The sequence below is a fragment of the Sorex fumeus genome, unplaced genomic scaffold (genome assembly GCF_029834395.1).
Source record: "Sorex fumeus unplaced genomic scaffold, SorFum_2.1 ptg000048l, whole genome shotgun sequence".
Classification (NCBI taxonomy): domain Eukaryota; kingdom Metazoa; phylum Chordata; class Mammalia; order Eulipotyphla; family Soricidae; genus Sorex; species Sorex fumeus.
In genome coordinates, this window is record NW_026606105.1 from 9,818,867 (window position 1) to 9,840,718 (window position 21,852).

The 21,852-nt window shown below is 42.5% G+C and overlaps 1 protein-coding gene across 9 annotated transcripts in view; it reads left to right on the forward strand.

Annotated features, from left to right (window-relative positions):
- Nucleotides 1–21,852, forward strand: part of DGKI (diacylglycerol kinase iota) — a 512,024-nt gene that overhangs the window by 342,215 nt on the left and 147,957 nt on the right. Inside the window, exon 21 of one of the 9 annotated variants that reach the window (XM_056123879.1) lies at nt 4,572–4,637. The exons of the other annotated variants lie outside the window; for them this stretch is intronic. Within the exon in view, the coding sequence (XP_055979854.1) occupies nt 4,572–4,637 (66 nt within the window). The remainder of the gene's footprint in view (nt 1–4,571; nt 4,638–21,852) is intronic. 9 annotated transcript variants of the gene reach the window in all.

The window sequence follows — 21,852 nt, forward strand, 5'->3', positions numbered from 1 at the left end:
AAATCTTTCTTTGGAAGTCCAGTTGCTTCCTCCTCTCTCCCCCCACTTCTCTCTCCCTTTCTCCCTCCCTCCCCCCCTCTCCCACACACTCTTTTGTCTTTCTCTAGTTTTCATTCACCTGCCTGTTTTTAGAAGAGAGATTGGTTTGATTTTTTTTAAATAGAACTTTCGTTCAACAATGTGTGTGTGTGTGTGTGTGTGTGTGTGTGTGTGTGTGTGATTGCAGGGTTTAGAGAGCTTGTCAGTTGAAGGCAGAAGCTTCTCAGTTCATCTCAAGGACCATGATTCTCTCCTGCAGCATCTCCACAGTGACCATGTACAGGGGCTGTGGGTCCCGAGTAACTCCCTCTCCTGCTGGAATGCGCTGCTTCTCATATACGCTCTTGCTATTCCTCTGGGACCCACAATCCATGCTCCCTCAGCCACCTGCGGGAGGCTGTGTCTTCAGCCAGGCTGCCTTGTGAAAACTCGGGACTCGTGCTGACACCGTATATCATAGCTGACCTCTCTCTCTGGACATGTCAGAGGATCTTCAGCTTTCAAGCTGAAAAGCGGGCTCTCCCAGTATGTCCACTTGGCTTTCTTTTCTCAGTAGCCACGTCATTTCTTTTCTCACCAGTCCCACTTCTTTCCCTCTGTGAGAATGGGACCACCATCCACTCACTCACCAGGTTCTGGCCCCTGCGGTTACCATCTCAGCCATCTCCCCCCACCTTTGTTTTGTTTGTTTTTTGAGTCACACCCAGCGATGCTCAGGGATTACTCCTGTGTCTGCACTCAGGAATTACTCCTGGTGGTGCTTTGGGGACCGTATGGAATGCCAGGGATTAAACCCTGGTCAGCCGTGTGCAAGGCAAAAGCCCTACCTGTTGTACTATTACTACGGCCCACCACCTCCACTTTTATACATTCAGCAGCCCGGCTGTCTGTTCTGAGGAACCTGCCTTTTCCTTTACTCCCCTGATCTCCAACTCTTACCCACTCTCCTCTGCTAGTAATAGGACCTTGATGCAAAGGCTGCCTGAGTTACTCTAAGCAGTATTACTAAACTAATAGCACTGTGGGTAGGGCGTTTGCCTTGCGTGCGGCCCCTCTCGGAGAGCCTGGCAAGCTACTGAGAGTATCCCGCCAGCACTGCAGAGCCTGGCAAGCTCCCCATGGCGTATTCAATATGCCAGAAACATAACAAGTCTCACAATGGAGACGTTACTGGTCAAGCAAATTGATGAACAACGGGAGGACACTGCTACAGTGCTCTTCATTCCTCCCCATTACTCCAGGGGGAATATTAAACTATCTTTCTGCCCTCACACAACATCTTTTACCCTCCATGGATGGAATGGCAAAAATTATTTTTCTAAGAGTGTGGCACCTCTGTTTTGTGACTTGACAGAATTTGTTTGATCATTGCCTTCTTTGCCCACCTTGTCCTGTGCTCCAAAGACCATTGTGATGTCTGTGACTGTGACCTTCATCCATTAAGCAGCAGTGAGCAGCCTCTATTCTTTTTTGCACATTAGTTACTCTTCCTATAGTGCTCTTCTCACCTCCTCTTCATCTGCTACCTTAGGACCCCAATGAAATGCCATTTTCCCCAAGAAGACTTCCTGTCTTCTCAGAGCTCTTGACACACCTCATGGTGGTCTTCCTTAAGTCCTTGATCAAAACTAGTGACATCATTCATTTTTCTGTCGGTCTTTATTCAGAGGCCTGGGAAGGTTTCCTCAGAAGTCCCAGGTCTGGCTGTGTGCCTGAGACTCAGTATGACCTGTGAATAAGAGATTCAAACATATATCAGATCTAATACACTTTTCAGAAGTTGTTTTCAAAATAACCTACTTACATAACCTTAATATAAAAACAATACAGAAAATGTCTTGACTTTATGATAGAAAATAGAAAAGGAATGTTTAAGAATTTCAAGTAAGGCACTTGCCTTGCATATGGCCAACTGAGTTCAATCCCCAGGACCCCAGATACTCCAGGAGTGATCCCTGAGTGCAAAGCTAGGAGTAAGCCCTGAGCACAGCTGATGTGCTCCAAAACAAAGAACAACAACAGCAACAAAATTTGAAGATGTACTTCACATGGAAAGCTTCTGCAATTCCCAAGAGAACCCATTCAACAATAAACCTTCTTGTATGTCACCAGATCTTCCATTTGCACAAAAATATTTGTTTCTAAAAAAAGTATTCATTGAATTATATTCCTATTTGCTTTACACATTTATAAAATATAAACTAGTCTGCCATTTACTTTCTACCTTTCAAGGCCAGGCTACATTGTATCCCGACTGCTCCTTGCATAGATCCAGGACAGAGCTCAGGTTATCAAGGTCCACGAGTCTCCCAAGAATATAAACGCTAGCTCTTCCCAAAGAGCAATAGAGGAGATTTATCTAGGTCCATATTTATATCCTAATAACCTGCTGTCCACATAAATTTGATTATACTCATTATTTGAAAGTCACCTTTGCAAGAGATCAGAAGTTTAAAATTACTGAACTGTTTAAGGAGATCTTCAGCTCCCAGTTATTAGTTCACTATTAATGAAGACTAATAGTTAAAGGTGATTATCCAAGGGCAACGGGTTTATTGGCAGACTTTGAGCTGAGCCACTGGCCTCCATCACCATGGACTACTCAGAAGTGTTATTGGTTGTAATCAATATAGTCCTTTGAGGGTAATAAGATGGAGAAACTTGAGCTGGAATGAACTCATGGGTGAGTTTATAGGGGAATTCACCCCAGGCGGGTGGAGACTGTGTCTCCAACAGGTACGGTGACGCTGTTCAGTCTGCGTGGGGAGAAAAGCCCCTGGGTTTAGTTTCATAAAATGTGTATTTTTGTGTTCTCTAAGCACCACCAAAGACTCGGTTCTTCGAACCAGCAGGGAGAGCATCAGTCCTCTTACCTGCTGTCAGTAGGAGTGGCACTGTGGCACTACTGTGATGGATTTTAGACTTTCGTGGTCTTACCTTTGGGGTTCTTACAAAGCCTGTGTTGTTTAACTGAAGGGAGGTAAAGTGTTTGTTCAGTCCCTTCAAATGGTTGGGTTTTGACATGACTATTCCGGCAAAGCCCTGAAAGCATGAGACCTGTGTGCAGGACTATAGGCACTGGACTCTCCTCAAAGAGGATCATTGTGTTAGACTATTCCTCTCCTTGTGTGTGTTTGTGTGAATGTGTGTGTGGTACCTCTATTTGAGGCGCGTGCATGTGTATTTGTGTTTAGACATCTGAATGATCCCTATTTGTGTGTGTGTGGGGGGGTGGGTGTGTACGTGTGTGATCTCTCATATTGGTCTCTGTATGTGAGTGAATGTGTATGATCTTTTTTGTTGGTGTGTATGTGTGTGTGAGAGAGAGAGAGTATGTGTGTGTATGTGTGTGAGAGTGTGTACTGTGTGTGAGCATGTGAGTGGGAAGTGATCCATTTTCTTGGCGTGTGTTAGTGTGAGAATGTATCTATATGGTTGTGTGACTATGTGAAGACTTTCCTTGATGTGTAGGAGTATGTGTGGGCAAGTGGATGTATATGTGAGAGTGTATGGTAGAGTGTTTGTGGTAGAGTGTATGAGTGTGTTATGTTGGAAGTGTGTGTGAAACTTCTTTGTGTGTATGTGTGTGTGCATGAGTATAATCACTCTTTGGTGTGTATGTGACTGTGTGTGAGAGACTGTGTGTCTGTGTGTGATCCATCTCTTTGGTGTGTGCATGTGTGTGTGAGCATGTGAGCATATGTGTGTTTGTGTGTGTGTATGTGAGATATCTCTCTTGATGTGTATGTGTGTGTGCATGTGATCTCGCCTTGGGATATTTGTGGGTGAGTGTATGATCTCTCTTTGATATATGTGTGTGATCCCTTTCTTGTTGTGTGTGTGTGTCACTGTGTGTGTGATTTTTCTCCTCGGTGTTTTTGTGTATCTGTGCGTGATCCCTCTCTATGGTGTGTGCATTGTATGTGAGTGTGTGCTGTTCATCTTCTTGGTATGTATATGTGAGTGTGTGAGTATGTGTGAGTATGTATGTGTGTGTGATCCCTCACCTTGATGCATATGTGCGTGTGATCCCTCTCCTTTTGGTGTACACGTGTGAATATTTATGTGATCCTTCTCCTTCCTGTGCATGTTTGTGTGAATGTGTGTGTGATCCCTCTCCTTGTTATGTGTGTGTTTGTGAGTGTGTGTGTGTGATCTGTGAGTGTGTGTGTCTGTGTGTGTGAGTGTGGTCCCTCTCCTTGGCTATCCTGAAGATCCTGGAATGATCGAGAAATATGAGAGCCGCTGCCACCCCACTGCCCACCATCCCCTCTGCCTCACACCTGTTCATGACTTGCCTCAGAGCCAGCCTCTGCCATGTGTCCCGTTGGCTTTGTCGCTGCTCTCCTCGGCTTTTTGGATGACTTCTGTGGCTGGCTCGATTTCCCTTTTCCTTTGCAGTCCCTGTGGTGCCTCACCGTTTACTTTCTGTGTAAATTTGGTGTGTCTCTCTTTCTCTCTCCCGGCTTGCTCCCTGTCTGTCCACGCTGTTGTGCTGACTGTCTCGGCTGCTCATTCCCTGCTGCCTCTAGCACCCACCAGGTGCCAGCCACTGCGGACCTGCGGAGAGTGTCTGCACCCCCTGGCTCCTTCACCACGTGAGTACCCAGGCCTGTCCTCCTTGGAGGCGGCATCCTTCTCTTTCACGGCCCCCTGCTCCGGAGGGAACTGGCGTGGGGCCACTGCACTGTCTGCTGTGGCCTTTCCGACTTCTGGGCTAGGGACTGGGGCTCAGAAATGTCTCGAGTTTAGTCCACTGTGTGCCATGGTGGGCAGCCCCCTGGGAGCCTGAGGAGAGCTGACATCCCCATCAACACAGGCTTCACGGGAAGGTCGTCATCCGGCTTGGCCGGGTCCCCACTGCAGGCTGCAGCACTGCTTCTCAGCCTGGGCCCAACGCAGCCCCCTTCGGACCTTGTTTCCACCCAGTGCCATCCCCATTCTTCTACTAGTCCTGCTAGTTGACTTCTGAGTCTCGTGCCATGCCTACCCATTTCTGTTATTTTTCATCTCTGGTCTCCTTGGAATATTCCAAGGGGCCCCCAGGGGTTGTGGGGCCCCTGATTGAGAAATGCTGCCCCAGGGAGTAGGTGCTGAAGAAGTTTCTTCTTGTGGATGGACCCTTGTGGGTGGACCCTGAAATTACATGAGGACTTTGGAGTATATGTCTATGCCTTTTTGTTGGGGTGAAGATCGATTGTTAGGGTGCATCAGTGGTTTTGCGTTGACAGTCATGTAGAGGCAGTGCATTTATGCATGGAGTTTGGCTCTTCATACTCTATGGTTTTGTTTTTCTGATAAAAACAAAGAGAAAAGAAGTAATTTTAGCATTCACTTTAGAACTTAAAAAAAAACTCTTGACTTGCTTTCTCATCATATATATATATATATACATATAACTTGTTTTTAAAATTATATTTTATATACTTTTGTAAGTACTATACTAATTTATTATCCATGGGACATGTAACAATACATAAGTAGCACTGACCCGTTGTTCATTGACTTGCTCGAGCGGGCACCATGAATGTCTCTATTTTGAGACTTGTTGTTACTGTTTTTGGCATATCAAATATGCCACGGGGAGCTTGCCAGGGTCTGCCGTGTGGGTGATCCCTCTTGGTAGCTTGCTGGGCTCTCCAGCAAGAGGGGTGGAGGAATTGAACCTGGGTAGGCCGCATGCAAGGCATATTCCCTGCCCACTGGGCTTTGCTCCAGCCAAACAATACATGAGTACATAAGCTAATTTACTGTACCCCCAAACACTATGCCATATATCTTATCTTCATGCAGTTACATGAAGAATCTGTTACATAGAGAAGCTAAAGTAACTTGCCCAAGAACACATGGCAAATAAGTAGCAGATTATCATTCAAACTCAGGGAGTCTGGTTTCAAAAGTTCTTCTCCTAACTATTATGACCTGCTATTTTTCATCTCAAAGGGTACTGTGTATGACTCAAAAGTCAGGTAAATGCCATTTAAAAAGTTCTGCCTTGATTCTTGCTCTCCAAATTAGTGACATAGGTTTCCAGGTTTCATTGAGTGGTATTATTTACATTCACTCTATGGTTATGTGTAGGCTGTAAGAGACTGTATGAGATCACTGGCTATATTCTCCTGCTTAATGTCTATGCTCCAAGCCCTGGTCACAGATCTTAGCACTAAGTATTATGACAGAATTGTTGGTTGGTAGAAAGAAAGAAAGAATGAATGAATGAATAAATAAATGAATGAGCCAAAGAATACATATCTAAATAGAACTGTGTAATAGCTACTTTCACATAATAGAACAACGTAATTTCTAAACTTGATATATGTACTCTTACTTACAACCCAAGTCTTACACATTCCGTTATCATAGAATCTTTTAAAAATTATTTTGCAGTTCTATATCAGTTTTCTGCTTGGTATCTTATAGAAAGCACATCAGAGTATTACTGATATAGGACATGCAGCTGAATAATTGAGGAATCAACATTTAGTAAATATTTAAGAAAATATTTGAGAAATAACATTTAATTCCAACTTGGAAACCATTGCTAGGATATGTTCTATATTCTACAGTAAGGCATGTCTAATAAGTTGAAGTTCGAGGAATTGTTCTCCATGATAATTATTTTCATGGCTTTATTGATAGAATTCAAGGAATTGAAAGTATCAATATTAGGTTGTGTTTCCATTTTCATCATATAACTGAAATAAGACATTCTCCCCTTTCCCATTCCATGTAGGCGTGCTATGATAAGACAAATTGTTATCTGTCTTGATTGAGCATACCAGGAAGCACACTTGGATGTGCCTGTTCCAAAATTTGAATATTGATCTAAAATATTTTATAGCTATACATAAAATCTTGTAGGTTTTCTATCTCTGTATAACTGATTAAATATTTATATAATAAAAGCTATTAGCTTCTTTTAAAAATTATATATCAAAACACTGTCAAATAAAAGGAAATGGAGAAAAACCCAAACACAACAATAGATATTGTGTTTTTTCGATTATAGCAGAGGTTGCTTTGCTCAACCTGAAATTTTGCCACTCTTAGCAATTTTTCCCAATATTTAAGAATTACATTCACCATACTTGAAAAATATAAACCAAATTTTGGTCCTCGTGAAAATTTTATCCTCATGAAAATAAGAACCAAATTTTGCCCAATGTATGCTTAAGCCTTTATTTATCTTTTTTATTCTTTTTTGGATTACACCCAGCAATGTTCAGGGGTTACTCCTGGTTCTGCACTCAGGAATTATTCCTGGCAGTGCTTGTGGGACCATATGGGATGCGGGGATTGAACCAGATTGGCTGCTTGTAAGGCAAACGCCCTACTCACTGTGCCGTCACTCTGGCACGTTTAAGTCTTTTAATAGACATAATGTTGTGTTATAACTCAAGTTCCAAGTGTGCATTGCTGAAAATCTTAAATGTGTTGTTTTTCTGTCCTGATTTACCCTCCGCTCCCTTATTTCCTCTGGCCACTGCCAACAAGCCTTCGAATTCAAAAGTCCACTTCTGCTTTATATAGTTCATCTGTTGTCTGACTTCTTTCTTTGGTGGTGCAGGGTCGAGTGTCACATCTGCCAGAGCTTAGGGCTTTCTCCTGGCTCTTTGCCCAGGACTCTCCTCCTGGTGCTGTTGAGAAGCACAAGTGGTCCCAGGGCCAGGGATGGAAATGGAGACAGTTATGTGGAACACAAGTGCTTTATCGCCTGTCCCCCATCTCTGGTACCCGGCTGACATTCTTGACTGAAATCAGCCACATGCTGCTGAGAACAACTCTTGATACATACAGTCTTTTCTGTAGTTCATGTAACTTTGCACCTGAATCCTCCTTCTTTCTCTCTAGCTTTTTAATGACTTTGACGGTGGGAAGGGTTGAGAATGGTGACAGAATACACGGTGAATTATTGAGATGCGCAACCCATAGACGATGAGCAGCCAGAATCCCTTTCCTTTCACGGTGGCACAAGGCAAGGATTCTCCCAATGCTTTCTTTCTCTGCAAGTGCCCAGGACTCATTTTGGGTTTGGCAGGACCCAGAGTTCAGAGCTGGGTTTGTGGAGGGAAGCGGGGGAGTAGACTCACCACTGGCTTGAGAGTATTTTGTGTATGTGTCACTTACCTCCAGTGGCTGCTCCATATGCCTTATTCACTTTTCACAGCTGCATCTGTTGAGGAGAGAAAGAATGCTTTTCATTTGCCAATCTTTGCCAGACCCACGTACCTTGTCTGCTGCCTTGTCAGCTGAGCAGTCTCCCTCAGCAGACCCTCTGCTTCCTCGGTAGGAAACAGAACTAAGCTCAGCAAAATAACACTGATGAGAGGTCAGTGTGTTTTGAATGACCACCACCTTGTGAGTCTGGTGTGGTAACTCCTATGGCAGTTGATTATTTTTTGTTTTTTGGGTTTTTTTTTTTCCCCACCACCTTGTGAATCTGGTGTGGTAACTCCTAAGACAGTTGTTTTTTTTTTGTTGTTTTTTGGGTTTTTTTTTTTTTTTGGCTTTCTGGGTCACACCCACTGAAGCACAGGGGTCACTCCTGGCTTTGCACTCAGGAATTACTCCTGGCAGTGCTCAGGGGACCATATGGGATGCTGGGGATCAAACCTGGATTGGCTGCATGCAAGGCAAATGCCGTACCCACTGTACTATCAATTCAGCCTCTTATTTGGTTGGTTTTTGTTTGTTTGTTTGTTTGTTTTGCCACAGTAGTTACAGTATGAATGTGACAGGGTTTCTCCCAATGTGAAATTGTGGGGCTTGGTGTATTGCCTCAGGGAAGGCAACATGAGACACAGAGCTAGGAAGGGAGTTTGAACTGCCACATTGGACCCAAGCTGGGTATGTTCTGAAACCGGTTTTGATAAATACAGGTTTCCTGGTTAAGGATAAAAATCAAGTCTTCTTTCACTTGAAGAAGAAAGAGGGTTTTTTGAAGATGTTTTTGATATGTCTTTTTTTCTTCTTAACTGTCCTGGCCTGGGTTGAGTTTAAGTATTTTATAGAGTGATAGTACAAAGAGAGTAAGGCATGTGGCTGACCTGGGTTGATACTCATTATCTAACCCCTGAGGCCACCAAAAGTGGTCCCCAAGCAGAACTAGGAGTAATTCCTGAGCAGTCAGATGTAGCCCTAAAACCATTATATATCTAAATATATAGATTTATTATTATTATTATTATTAGTAGTAGTAGTAGTAGTAGTAGTATTGGGCTGGAGCGATAGCACAACGGGTAAGGCATTTGCCTTGCATGTGGCCAACCTGGCAGACCTGAGTTCGATTCCTCTGCCCCTCTCAGAGAGCCCGGCAAGCTACCGAGAGCCTGGCAAGCTCCCTGTGGCATATTCAATATGCCAAACACAGTAACAACAAGTCTTACAATGTTACTGGGCCTGCTCGAGCAAATCGATGAACAATGAGAGGACAGTGACAGTGATATTATTATTATTATTATTATTATTTACTGGAGATGAAATTCAGGAGTAGAGCACATGCTTTGCATGTTTGAGGCCCTAGATTCTATCACTGGCACCAACACAACTAGCTAGCTAAGTAAATAAAAATAATTTTTAAAAATTGTTGTTGAGAAACATCTGAGATGGTGCCAAGAATTTTCACGATGGAAGAAAACATATATTGGCCATAGTTGTTTTAACATCGTTATATTTCTGATCAGGGATTAGAAATATTAAACTACTAGATTAAATTAAACTACTACAATTAAACTACTAGAGCCTTTTAATTGTTTTCTAAAATTCTAAATTCTCTTGTCTGACGTGCCACATTGAAGTTTTTGCTTTTGAATTTGTGCACTGTGCTACAAAAGATGTTTATTTTGTTTATTTAATTTTAATGAGCACTTTAATGAGAAAAAAAGTTTGGTCTCCCTTATTTAGCACCACTTCTCTTTTCCTTTCTTTCTGTAAATTTCACTCTTCTCCATCCTGGACTCTAAGGAGAGTACCTAATTTACAACTGAATAGAATTCTGCTTGTATTCTATTCTTGTATTCTAAACAACTGTTTGCTTTTGTGAACTCTGTAGCTCATCCCTAAGGTAGCCAAACTTAGACTTGATTTGCCTCAAGATGAATTAAGCTGTGGATGGCTAATACACAGACCTTCATGATATTCACCTTAGGATGAATAACACTCCTGGGTTCCCTGACTCTCCAAGAGAGTACTTCATGATTGGGGCAGAAATCTGTCCAGATTCTGATTTATATATTTGAACTTGGGATCATTTATATCTGGACCCCAAACCCAGTTGGACCTAATCTCTTTTATTACTTTATCCCTGGGTGGTTATCTGTTGGGTTATAAGATTACAAAATAATATTTTATTGACTTTCTGTGTTTTCTGATTGAAACCATGCAATTCTTCTATATAAGAGAGGAAAGCAAATAAAATAGTTTATATGTGGAAAAGAAGAGGAGAGAACGGCCACATCTATCATTTTGAAAGGTATATTTCATTCTCAAAGAGGCATAAGAGTTAGCTCCAGGCTTTCTTTCTGAGTGGAGAAAACTCGCTGCACCACGCCCAACTTTCTCTCTCTCTCTCCTTCTCTCTCTCTTTCTCTAACACTTTCTCTCTCAGCCTCTCAGTCTCTCTCTTGCTTTCTCTTTCTCCCTCTCACTCCAGTTTTCTGGGCTGTATCTGTAGTTTACTCTTCTCCCTACCCATAGCTTCAGTAATCTTCAATCAAGTCACAGTGTCATGCTTTTGTGTTTTCTTAGACTGCTTCTCTCTGCTGGTATCATAAGTCAAGTATAGATAACTCCATAGTAAAAATAATCATGGATAATTCTGAAGTAAAGAGCTAGTAGCAGTTCTTCTCAGACTAGATTTTCAAAGTTGAACCCCAGTTGCAACTCAGATCCTTTGTCCCTCTACAGGTTCTGCAAGTTGTCCCCATTCTCCCCACTTTCCCTGTACTTCTCTTCCCACTCACCATGCTTCAGGGATCTAGTGACTCAGGGACTACAGGTGACAGGAGTCAGCTCATCTTTGCTTCTTTCTCCTTGTTCTGCCATGAGGCAATGGGAATATCTTTCTGCCCTGAGTCTCTAGTGGATTTCTGCACCAGTCATGCTGGGGGACATTCACTGTGCATTTTCCTTGCTGCCTTTCATTTGTTTCAGATGTTTTTTAAAAAGTGTAGTCAGCTCCGATATTACTGAAGTTCTGTTCCGCTAAAATTCAGGGTATGACCCTAGACTCAGAAAACCTGCCTAAAGTGATCTGAGATATATGAAGGAGGCAAGGCTTGCTGAGGGACAGGACCGAGTTGTCCTTTATCCTTCACACTCCTCAGGGCAGTCAGTCTGCACTGCGCCAGTGTGCTTAGCTATGTCTTCTTTTGCTCTCGGCAAGAAGGCAGGTGGGTTTTGCTCATCAGACCAGTGCCAGTTATTTAAGCTACACACCCTGAGTTGGGATCAGATGTCACCCCCGAGAGCTCTGTATGGCAACAGATACAGCTGAATGTATATAGGAAAACTAAGAAATGCTAGAAAACTTGTCTATAATCATGTGTTAGGAACTGATGGAGATAAAAAGAATATCCAAGGCATCTGGGGAGATACTAAATGCTGCTGTTAATATAAACTATGTTATTTTCACTGATTTATCTGTGTTTGTTTTAAATATAAACTTATTTTAATAAAGGTATGCGATTGAAGCTCTCCTCTCTCCTTCCCACTGCCCCTGACTTCCTAGGGACCTCTCCTGGCTATGTTATTCAAGACTCTCTGGGATTCAAACTGGGCCCATGTTCCAGCCCTTTGAGCTGTCTCCCAGGCCAAACTTTGGCCAGGAAATAGCTTCTAAACAAAATTTGGAATTGGATGATACTTTAAAGTCAGTGGTGGCAGCACCCAAAAGGAGAGAGAGAACAAAAGGGAATGTCCTGCAACAGAGGCAGGGTGGGATTGGGGGGATGGGAGGTGGGAGGGATACTGGGATCAGGGGTGGTGGAGAATGGGCGCTAGTGGAGGGATGGGTACTCGATCATTATATAATTGAAACCCAAGCACAAAAATTTTTAATTCTACAACTGTACCTCATGGTGTTTCACTAATAAAAATTTAAAAAAATAAAGTCAGTGGTGAGTGATTCAAATATATGAATCATCAGTGTGACAGGTCAAGTGATGTGATGAAGAAATTGTCAGAAAAACAGATTCCTGTTGGCACGACATCCTAGAACAGGCGAAGAGCTCGGCGAGACTTTCAGATTTGTTGGTCATGGCCTTGGGCCTGTGGAAGGTGCTTTCCAAAGCACTGTGCTTGCCTTTTGGATAGATGGTTGCCCCTGTGTTCTTCTATAGCAAAAGTAAACATACATCCAGCTTCCAGTATAGTTATGTAAAGACATAATGCATTTACGACTCCCTCAACATTTAAAATTATCTTGTTGCTTTTCAAATGTATTTTTAGCGATGAATTATTCATGTCTGTGTAGGTGTAGAGGCAGTCCTGCGAGTCAGCATTTCTGTAATAAAAGGTCACTTCAGAAGTGAAGTGGCGGGGCTGGAAAGATAGCACAGAGGGTAGGGCATTAGCCTTGCATGTGGCCGACCCGGGTTCGATTCCCAGCATTCCATATGGTCCCCTGAGCACCGCCAGGAGTAATCCCTGTGCATCACTGGTGTGACCCAAAAGCAAAGTAAAGTAAAGGCCCTCCCGTTGATCATCGATTTGCTCGAGCGGGCCCAGTAACGTCTCCATTGGAGACTTTGTTGTTACTGTGCTTGGCATATCGAATACTCTCAGTAGCTTGTCGGGCTCTCCGAGAGGGGCGGAGGAATCGAACTCGGGTCGGCCATGTTGGCTGTGTGCAAGGCAAACGCCCTACCCGCTGTGCTATCGCTCCAGCTGACCCAAAAGGCAAAAAAAAAAAAAAAAAAAAGAAGTGAAGTGGCTCCTTACTCACATGTGTGTGGGGTGCCTGTGAAGGAGGGGAGTGTCCACACATCAGCTTCAGGACTTTGTGAAGCTGAATCTTTGGGGAAATGTGGATGTGTTCTGATAGACAAGACAGAGGAGGGAGGTTTGTCATCTTTTTATTTGTTTATTCCAAAGAAAGTCTTAAAGACTTGTGAGATAGTATTGAGGCTAATGGGCTTCTCTTTTATGTGGCCAGACCTGGTTTACTTTCCAGCACCATGTGTGGACATCCAGGCAGCTCAGAAGTAATCCTTGAGCACTGAGTCAGGATTAAGTCCGTTTTTAATTTCTTGCCTTTTTGGGTTTGGGGGCTCTCCTAGCTCTGCACTCAGAAATCGCTCCTGGCAGTGCTAAAGGGACCATATGGGATACTGGGGATTGAACCTTGGTTCACTGCATGCAAGGCAAATGCCCTACTTGCTGTGCTATCGCTCCAGCCTCAGGATTAAGTCCTAAAGAATATTGGACTGGACCACTTTCCAAAGAGAGAGAGAGAGAGAGAGAGAGAGAGAGAGAGAGAGAGAGAGAGAGAATACCCAGAACAAACAAAAAACATTTAAATTAGGCATTAAAAAATCTGACTTAGTCTAAAAAATTAGTTGAAATACAATAGTAATTTTTTCTTATTTGAGAGCCACATAAGGCACTGTCCAGAGCTTACTCCTAGTTCTGTGCTCAGGGACTACTCCTGGTGGTGCTCGGGGACCCTATGGAGTGCTGGCGATCAAACTAGGTGTGCTGCATGCAAGGCAAAAGCGCCACTGACCCTGACAGAAGTATTTTTGGAAAATTATTCAATATACATTTAGAAGAAGAAGACCTTAGGGTCTGAATATCCTGAATAGTAATATCGAGTCAGTGAAATTGCCAGGACTGAAATGGAAAAACTGAAAAGTTAGATTAAACTCATTTCGTTTCTGTTAGACATTTTAGAGGTGATGGGCACACAGTTGGGGTGACCAGGATTATTCCTCGCCTATGCTTAGGGATTAATCCTGGCTGTGCTCAGGGAACCATAAGTGATGCTTTTATTATTAGTCTGTTTTTCACACTGTGGAGCCAGTCCAAAAGGGACGTTTAGTTCTTGATGCATCTTTTCTTCAGGCGTGTCTGTGTTAGAGCACATGTAACAAAAGTACCGTAAGTGCAGGGGCTTAGGCAACAGAACTCTATGTCCTCATGTGTCTGGAAACTGGCAGTCTGCTAGTTTCCAATTGCCCAGTTCCCACTATTTGCTTTGTACGGGCGCCTGCCTCCTTCTTTCTTCCTGCCCTTATGGTGTTCTCTCCGTGACTGTGTCCTAACCTCTTATTCTTAGGCAGACACTAGTCAGACTGAATTGTGTTTCACCCCGATGACCTCATTTCACGTACTCCTTTTTTAAAAAACGCAGTGTCAAAATGCAGTTACCTTCTGTGATACCGAGAGTTAGAGCTTCCACCTAAGAATTAGGGTTGAGGCAACATGCCCCAGCCCGTCAATGCCTCCTGCTAGATAAAGCTGATTATACTTTATATTCTCACCAATTGTGTGAAGATTGAACTTTGCATAGTTGTTTCTCTTAATAGTTTAGTTCTTTAATTAATTTTTAGCAAAGCATAGAAGAGAGGCTAAAGACTAGCACTTTTGCAATTATGACAGTCTCGGTATTAAGTATAAGGCCACACTAAGGCCCTGACCTCTTAGACTCAAATTTCATTTTCTGTAAAGTAAGATGATTAAACTTTAATTTTTTTTGCTCTGATCTGAGTCCCTAAAGAATTATTATAATAAAAGCAACTATAAAAATACATACAGACTCTAAATGGAAAAACTCTTTAAAAAAAGACCCCTTCAAAGAGGGGAAAGAAACAAATAGTTTTAGAAATTTGCCTCTGAACCATGTATTAATACCTTCAGTACGCCAGAATAACTATAATGTTCTTAATGATTACTGTTTCAGCGATTGGAGGGACAGAACGTGTGCCTTGCTTGCAGCTGTCCCTGGTTTGATCCTTGGTACCACATAGTCCCCTGGGGAGGCATCTGCCCCACTCTGGAGGTCACTGGAGTGGTCTGGGTATCCCTCGCAATGCAGGGACCTCCGGTTGGATGAGAATCACTGTGTGGGTCCCCCAAACCTCCTGAACCTTGGGAGCCCAAAAATAGATTCCGCCAATCAGAGGGGAAAGGCAGCATTTCTGTATTTGCTCTAGATGTACCATTCTAACTGGTACCAGGGCTGGAGCGATAGCACAGCGGGTAGGGCGTCTGCCTTACAAGCGGCCAACATGGCCGACCCGAGTTCGATTCCTCCGCCCCTCTCGGAGAGCCCGGCAAGCTACCGAGAGTATTCGATATGCCAGACACAGTAACAACAAAGTCTCCAGTGGAGACGTTACTGGGCCCGCTCGAGCAAATCGACGATCAACGGGAGGGCCTTTACCTTTACCTTTACCATATTCTGCCTCAGAGTAAGAACAATTCAGGAGGCTGATATTTTGGCCCAGTAGTAAAGTGCATAATTTACATGCAGGAGACCTGGGTTTTGCTCTTGGAACTGTAAAAGTAATAAAGAATTGCAAAAGATGATAACTTGTCAGTAACAGACAAATCTAGATGTTTGCCCCAGGGTGTTTTACTTTGGATGACTTGGCAGAACTATAATTCATTATTTTTTAGGTGCTTTTGGTTTCATTATACCAATGCAGTTGCATTTTCCTGCACAGTTACACATGAAACACTAACACATAAAGTATTCATTTTTATTTATTTTTGTTTTTGTTTTTTGGGCCACACCTGGTAGTACTCTGGACTTATTCCTGCCTCTTCACTCAGGGATCATTCCTGGTGGGACTCAGGATCATATCGGATGCCTGGGTAAAATGTATTCATTTTTAAGGCATAAAGAAGAAGCCATACATTGATCTGAGGCTTAATTAGTTCCCAGAACTCACCATCACAGTTTTTGTCAGAAAATGAAATTTTACAAATGAAGTCAACAGCTTTCAAAGCTATTTGACTGAAATGAAAGTAACATTGGAAGAAGCATAAATGGAACCGAAAGGCTAAACATTTTCTGTTGTATGTTATAAAGAAATTGCAATTACTTTATTTTAAAAATTAAATCGCATTGGTTCTGCTCCTTTACTCCAGACATGAATCAATCTTTCAGTCTGATGCTGCTGTGTTATCAGGCAAAGATGATATTATTACATGCTTCTTGAAGAAAGGCTCTGGACTTAACAAACATTAGAATTCTTTCTTTGCAGAGATGTGCTTACTTGAAAGTTTTTGTTGGTGTTCATTAGTAAAAATTGCATCGGTCAAATTTCCTACAATGTTCTCCATTTACATTCTAGCCATGTGTGTTTATTTTGTCCATTCTCACACCACTGATAACTATAGTTAGGGCAGGAAAGAGAAAGAGCAATGCATGAGCTCCTCCGGTCACCGGAGCAAAAATCAGAGAAAGGGATAGAAACTTCTGACCTCATCGGCTACCACCACCGAGCAGGCAGGGAGAGTCGGCCTCAAAGGCCTGGACACTGCTCCCGGGATTTCTGATAAGGAAACTTTGCACTGGGGAGCACATCTGCCCTCAAGCAGGAGGACTCCACCATCTGGAGGTTGATGAATCAGAATGCTATGATACCGTATCTCTCTCCAGAAGTTTAGCACCACTGAGTCTTCCAGAACTTGGCATACCACTCTCAGTCTGGGCACCCTGAATGGACAAGGCTGAATGGACAAGGCTCAGTGGGACCCCACTTCCCATGACAAATTAAATATGAGATGGAAGGTACAGTGTGATGATTACACGTAGTACTCTGTACTTGGAAGTGGCCAAGAGAACAAGTCTTCAACAATTCTTTGTTTTGTTTCTTTTTAATGGATTTATTTGTTCACTTGGCTATTGGGCTGTACCATTTGATATCAAAGGGGCGACTCTCTGCCTGTTACTTGGGGGTCACTGCCGCTGACGTGTGGGCCTTCCTCATGCAAAGCTAATACTCCAGCCCTTTGAACTGTCTGTCTCCCTGAATCCTCTTTCATAGTTTTTAGCACCAGAAATAATTGGTGCCTGTGGATGCTGACAGATGTTGAACAGATTCACTGCAGCTTCGTTTTACAGTATATGCAGAGGTTGAGCCATTACATTGTATACACAAAACTGACATAATGCATTGTCCCTTACCCAAACAAATAACATGGTAAAATACTAATTACCTCCAAAGAACAAAATGACTTTGCAAATCCTTCTCCACGACACAATTTCAAGAAAGTGTGCACTCTCTTCTAAAATATTTTCTATACAGAGAGCTAAAAGGCAATTTAAGGAAATGTTTCTTGTGTAACAGCATTTGGTGTCAGGCCAATATTTTTCTGTTTCTTAACAAAACAAAGCATGCTCTCCTCATGGAGCCTCTTTCCTCAGGCTGCAGTCCCCCCCCCCCCTTTTCTTTCCTCAGAATTTGCAGCAAGTTCTTCTTAAGGAGCTTTTTTGTTGTTGTTCAGATAAAATATTTTTTAATGGGGAGGTGTTGGACCACACCCTGTGCTGATGCAGGGCTCACTCCTGGCTTTGTGCTCCAGAATCACCCCCAGCAGTTCTCAGGGACCAGATATAGTGTTGGGATTCAAACTTGGGTCTGCTAAGTGCAAGACCAGCGTTCTTTTTTTTTCTTCTTCTTTTTTTTTTTTTTCCTTTTCTTAATCCATTAAGACCAGCGTTCTTGCTCCCTGGAAATATCTGTATTTCCCTGGGACTATTTTATAGTGTGGGTGCTCAACCTTTTGCAACCTACTTGGGATTAGATCCTCTACCTTAACTGAAAGTCACATTTGTTTTCTCTCCATTATTACTTTATTTTGGCTACTTATTTATTTTACTTATAAAAATTCTAAATTAATTTTTTTTTCTGCGGATTTACATGTAAAATTGTCTTAGATATTGAAAACTTACATTTGCTGTTTCTTTTTAAATACTGTTTTAACATTAACCATTAGATACCCAAGAGCCAATACTAATTTCACCTCTTCTTTCGTCGGAGTTCCTAGTGTTTACTAGAAGTCGAGCAAATAACGCAGCCACTTTTAGCCTAGTTTGAGTGTCTTTCATGATTTCTGTGAAAGGTCACAAGTGTGTTCTTCCACAAAGCATTTTTTGTGTGCTTTTGGGCTACCTCTGGTGGGGTTAGGGCTTATTCCTGGCTCTGTGCTCGGAGATCATTCCTGGCAGAGCTTAGGGGACCATATGGGATGCTGGGCATTGAACCTGGTTGAACCTTGGGAACATTCAACCTTGGGAGACTATCTGGGATACTGGTCATTGAACCTTGCTGTATGCAAGGAAACGTCTTACCCACTGTACTGTCTCTTACTCCTCCATGAAACTTCTTAGACAACACAAATCCTAGCACCACTTCTGCCCTCTTTTCCAACAATGTGAATTATTTTATCAGTTGCAGTAAGAAGAGGCTAACCCAGCTAGTATTTTTAGTGTTCTAAGTAACAAATAGATGGCAGGCTTTCACTTTGATGTATAGCAAGTGAAGCCTAATAGTCTGTCTTTCTGACCACATGAGAGCTAAAGCCATTTAGGCATCTCCAGAGTAACATGTGACTCAGTAGTTCCTTCCTCCATGGGCAGGAGTGATTCATGGTCCTGTCTGCAGTCAGAGCAGCAGAAGAGTTCCCATTGGAAACTACAGGCCACAGCATAAAGGTGGCTCAGATTGGTGTTTTATGAGTCATTGAGAATGGCGAGGAAACCTGCATTCTGTGAATTTATCTGACAAAAGGTAGAGGACCCTCAAGTCCCAAAAGTCAGAACTCTATGGTTCCTGCTCCAATGGGTGTGACTGTTCTTCATTTTAGTGACTAGAAAATGCATGTTGCCTTGACCTCTAATTTTCATCCTTCTTTATTTACTGTGGCATTTTTTTCCTTTGTCTTTTATCATGAAATTTGTCTAATATTTATACTCTTGGAGCACAAAAGAATTTAAGTAGGAACTTAAGGTCGAGAATGCTTTAATTCAAACCAATTCCCTCCCCCATCTACTGAAATATTTTCCTCCTATTTGCCAATTCAGCAAATATCAGGGCAGAAAACTATTTCCATTCTGTGAGGTTTAAGTCTGTAGCTGTTAATCTAGGAAGTTCTTCTAGTTAGGACTGGAATTTTCCTTTTCTATAGTTCAATGGCAATCCAAAGAATTAACTCCTTGTAGGATATTAGCATAACAACAACAGAATGATCAAACAGGGGGATTATTTCTTGTTTGTTGATTTTAGTAATGGGAATAATCACTCCTTCGATCTAAATTTTATTGCGTGACACTCTATTCTTGTCAATAACACATATACCGTAATATATATCTTGGGTAGGATGCATAAATTAGTCCAGGGTCATGAAAAATGTAATTCCTCCTCGCAGAATTACAAGTCCATGTGGAAAAGACCAGCTTAAGACGTGTTGACAATCTTGTATTTGGCACATTTTGTGAGAGATGTTACATATATATCTGGCAGAACATCCTGTCCTTGAAGAGCTCATGATTTATTGGGAACAAAAGCATTGTCTCATGATCACATTTGTAGTTCATACAGTGTTCAGTTTGCAGTGTGATAAGGACAAGCATGGAGGGATAACTATCTTGAATAAACCATGAAGCTATGACTTATTAGTCATCTCACAAGTGTATCTCATAAGAGGTCAAGAACTTATTTCACATCTATCAAAATAGGATGAACAAAGTTTACAGGTACTTTCTCTAGAAAAATGTACTGAAAATAGGAGCCCATGTCTGCTGCCAAGGTGATTTTGGTTTATTCTTAGTTAAAAATTTACGGGGGAAAAAAAAAACCCTCTTTTACAATTCATTTCAGATTCCTGAGGCATTGTCCCTCTGTTCCAGGCAGAAGCCATCTGAATGATTGGAGTTCTGTCTGAACTTGGCAGATGCCAAAAATCCATTTTAAGTCTCTGTTCGAAAGCCTTGATTAAATTTGCTCTCTCTGTTTAATGTGAAGAGAACCACTTGACTGCTCTGGGGGCTGGGTTATTGTCAGTGGCAGTTTGATAATGTCCCAGGGTAAATTGCAGCAATTTCTAGGAAGTGGCTAAAGAAACCATTCATATAATTATATTCAAATAAAGCCCAGCTTGATAGTCGGGGAAAAGATGTGATGGTAAAAGTTTCTGGTTCACTTTAATTTAATTGAAAAGCAGGTAATACCGAAATGGTGTGTGTCCCTTTCCGGCAGGAACATACCATTTGCGTATTGCTTTCTCTTTCTTTCTACTTGAGTCACTCGCATTGGAGATGAGATGCAAAGGAGGGGAAGACTCTAAGATGTAGCATGGATTTTCCTCCATGGTCTAGAGAACTAGATGGACAAAGGACAGGAAAGGACATCCACATCCAGGTTTGTCTGGAGCCTAGAGAGAGAGAGGAAAGCCTCTGGTGAGCAGCCTGGGACATGAGATACCAGCTCTGTGGTAAGGCCTCAAGACCAGGCATCTTCCCAGAGGAAATAGACTTTTTCATATCATTTATTTGTTCAAAAACATTTATTGTGATCTTCACAGTCATCGGGGCAGGTTCATAATATTTTAGGTCCTAGAATGAAAAAATAAATAAATAAGAAAATGTGTTTTGGGACTGGAGTGATAGCACAGCAGGTAGGGTGTTTGCCTTGCACGCAGCCAACCTGGTTTCCATTCCCAGCATCCCACATGGTCCCCCGAGCACTGCTGGGAGTAATTTGTGAATGCATGAGCCAGGAGTAACCCCTGTGTATCACTGGGTGACCCAAAAAGCAAAAAAAAAAAAAAAAAAAGAAGAAGAAGAAAAAAGAAAATGTGTTTTATGCCATAAATTCACATAGAAATGAAATGTTTTAATCAAAGTCCATTCATAATATAAGGGCCACTTGAAATGAATCCCATTAAGGATTAGAGGGCCAGAAAGATAGTTACATAGATTTCATTTTCATTTCATTTCATCATCCTGTTATTCGTCGATTGCCTCGAGCAGGCCCCAGTAACGTCTCTTTCATCCTTGCCCTGAGATTATATTCAAGGCTATTTAGGAGAATGAGACCCATCATTGTTACTGGTATTTGGCATATTTGGTACGCCACGGGGAGTTTGCCAGACTCTGCCCTGTGGGCAGGCTACATTCAATAGCCTGCAAGTTTGTCCAAAGTAGGAATAAGACAATAAGATGTCATAAAAAAAAGTTCTGTTCGGTTCCGGGTTCTGGATTTTAAAGTCTCTGAGTCTTGGCCGCTGATGGGATTACACGGCGCCAGGGGGCCAGGTGGTGGGTGTTACCCCCGCCTACTGGAATTTGGAGGATCTGGGTGGAAGATGCTCGACTCCAATTCGAGTAGGCTTGGAGGTCTCGGCCCCGGAACCCGCGTGGCTTTGTCCCTCTGCCAGTACCTTCATGTGTGCGGAGAGTGGTCTCAGCATGGTGGTGGCTGGTCCTGGAGGTCTTCGGCTGCCGTAGCCCTGGTCGGGGCGGGGAGGAAAGCTCAACCCGCTCCCCTCCAAGGGGCTCCGGGAAGGAACACCCAGGCGCGGGGGCAGAGACTGTTACATAGATACTATTGGGCTATAGCACTTGCCTTGCATGCAACCAGCCACAGTTTCATTCTTGGCACTGCTGAGAGAAAATCCAGACCCCAGAGCACAGTGCTGGGAGGAGCCCCCAACCACTGCAGTTTGTAGCCCCAAACTTGCCCCCAGTAAAATTAGAAAAATATACTTTATTTTATATTTAGTTTACAATCATTGTAGAATTTTCATATTTGCAAAACTTTAAAGAAAATAAATCAATTTGTTGTTTACATCAGGTCTGAAGGG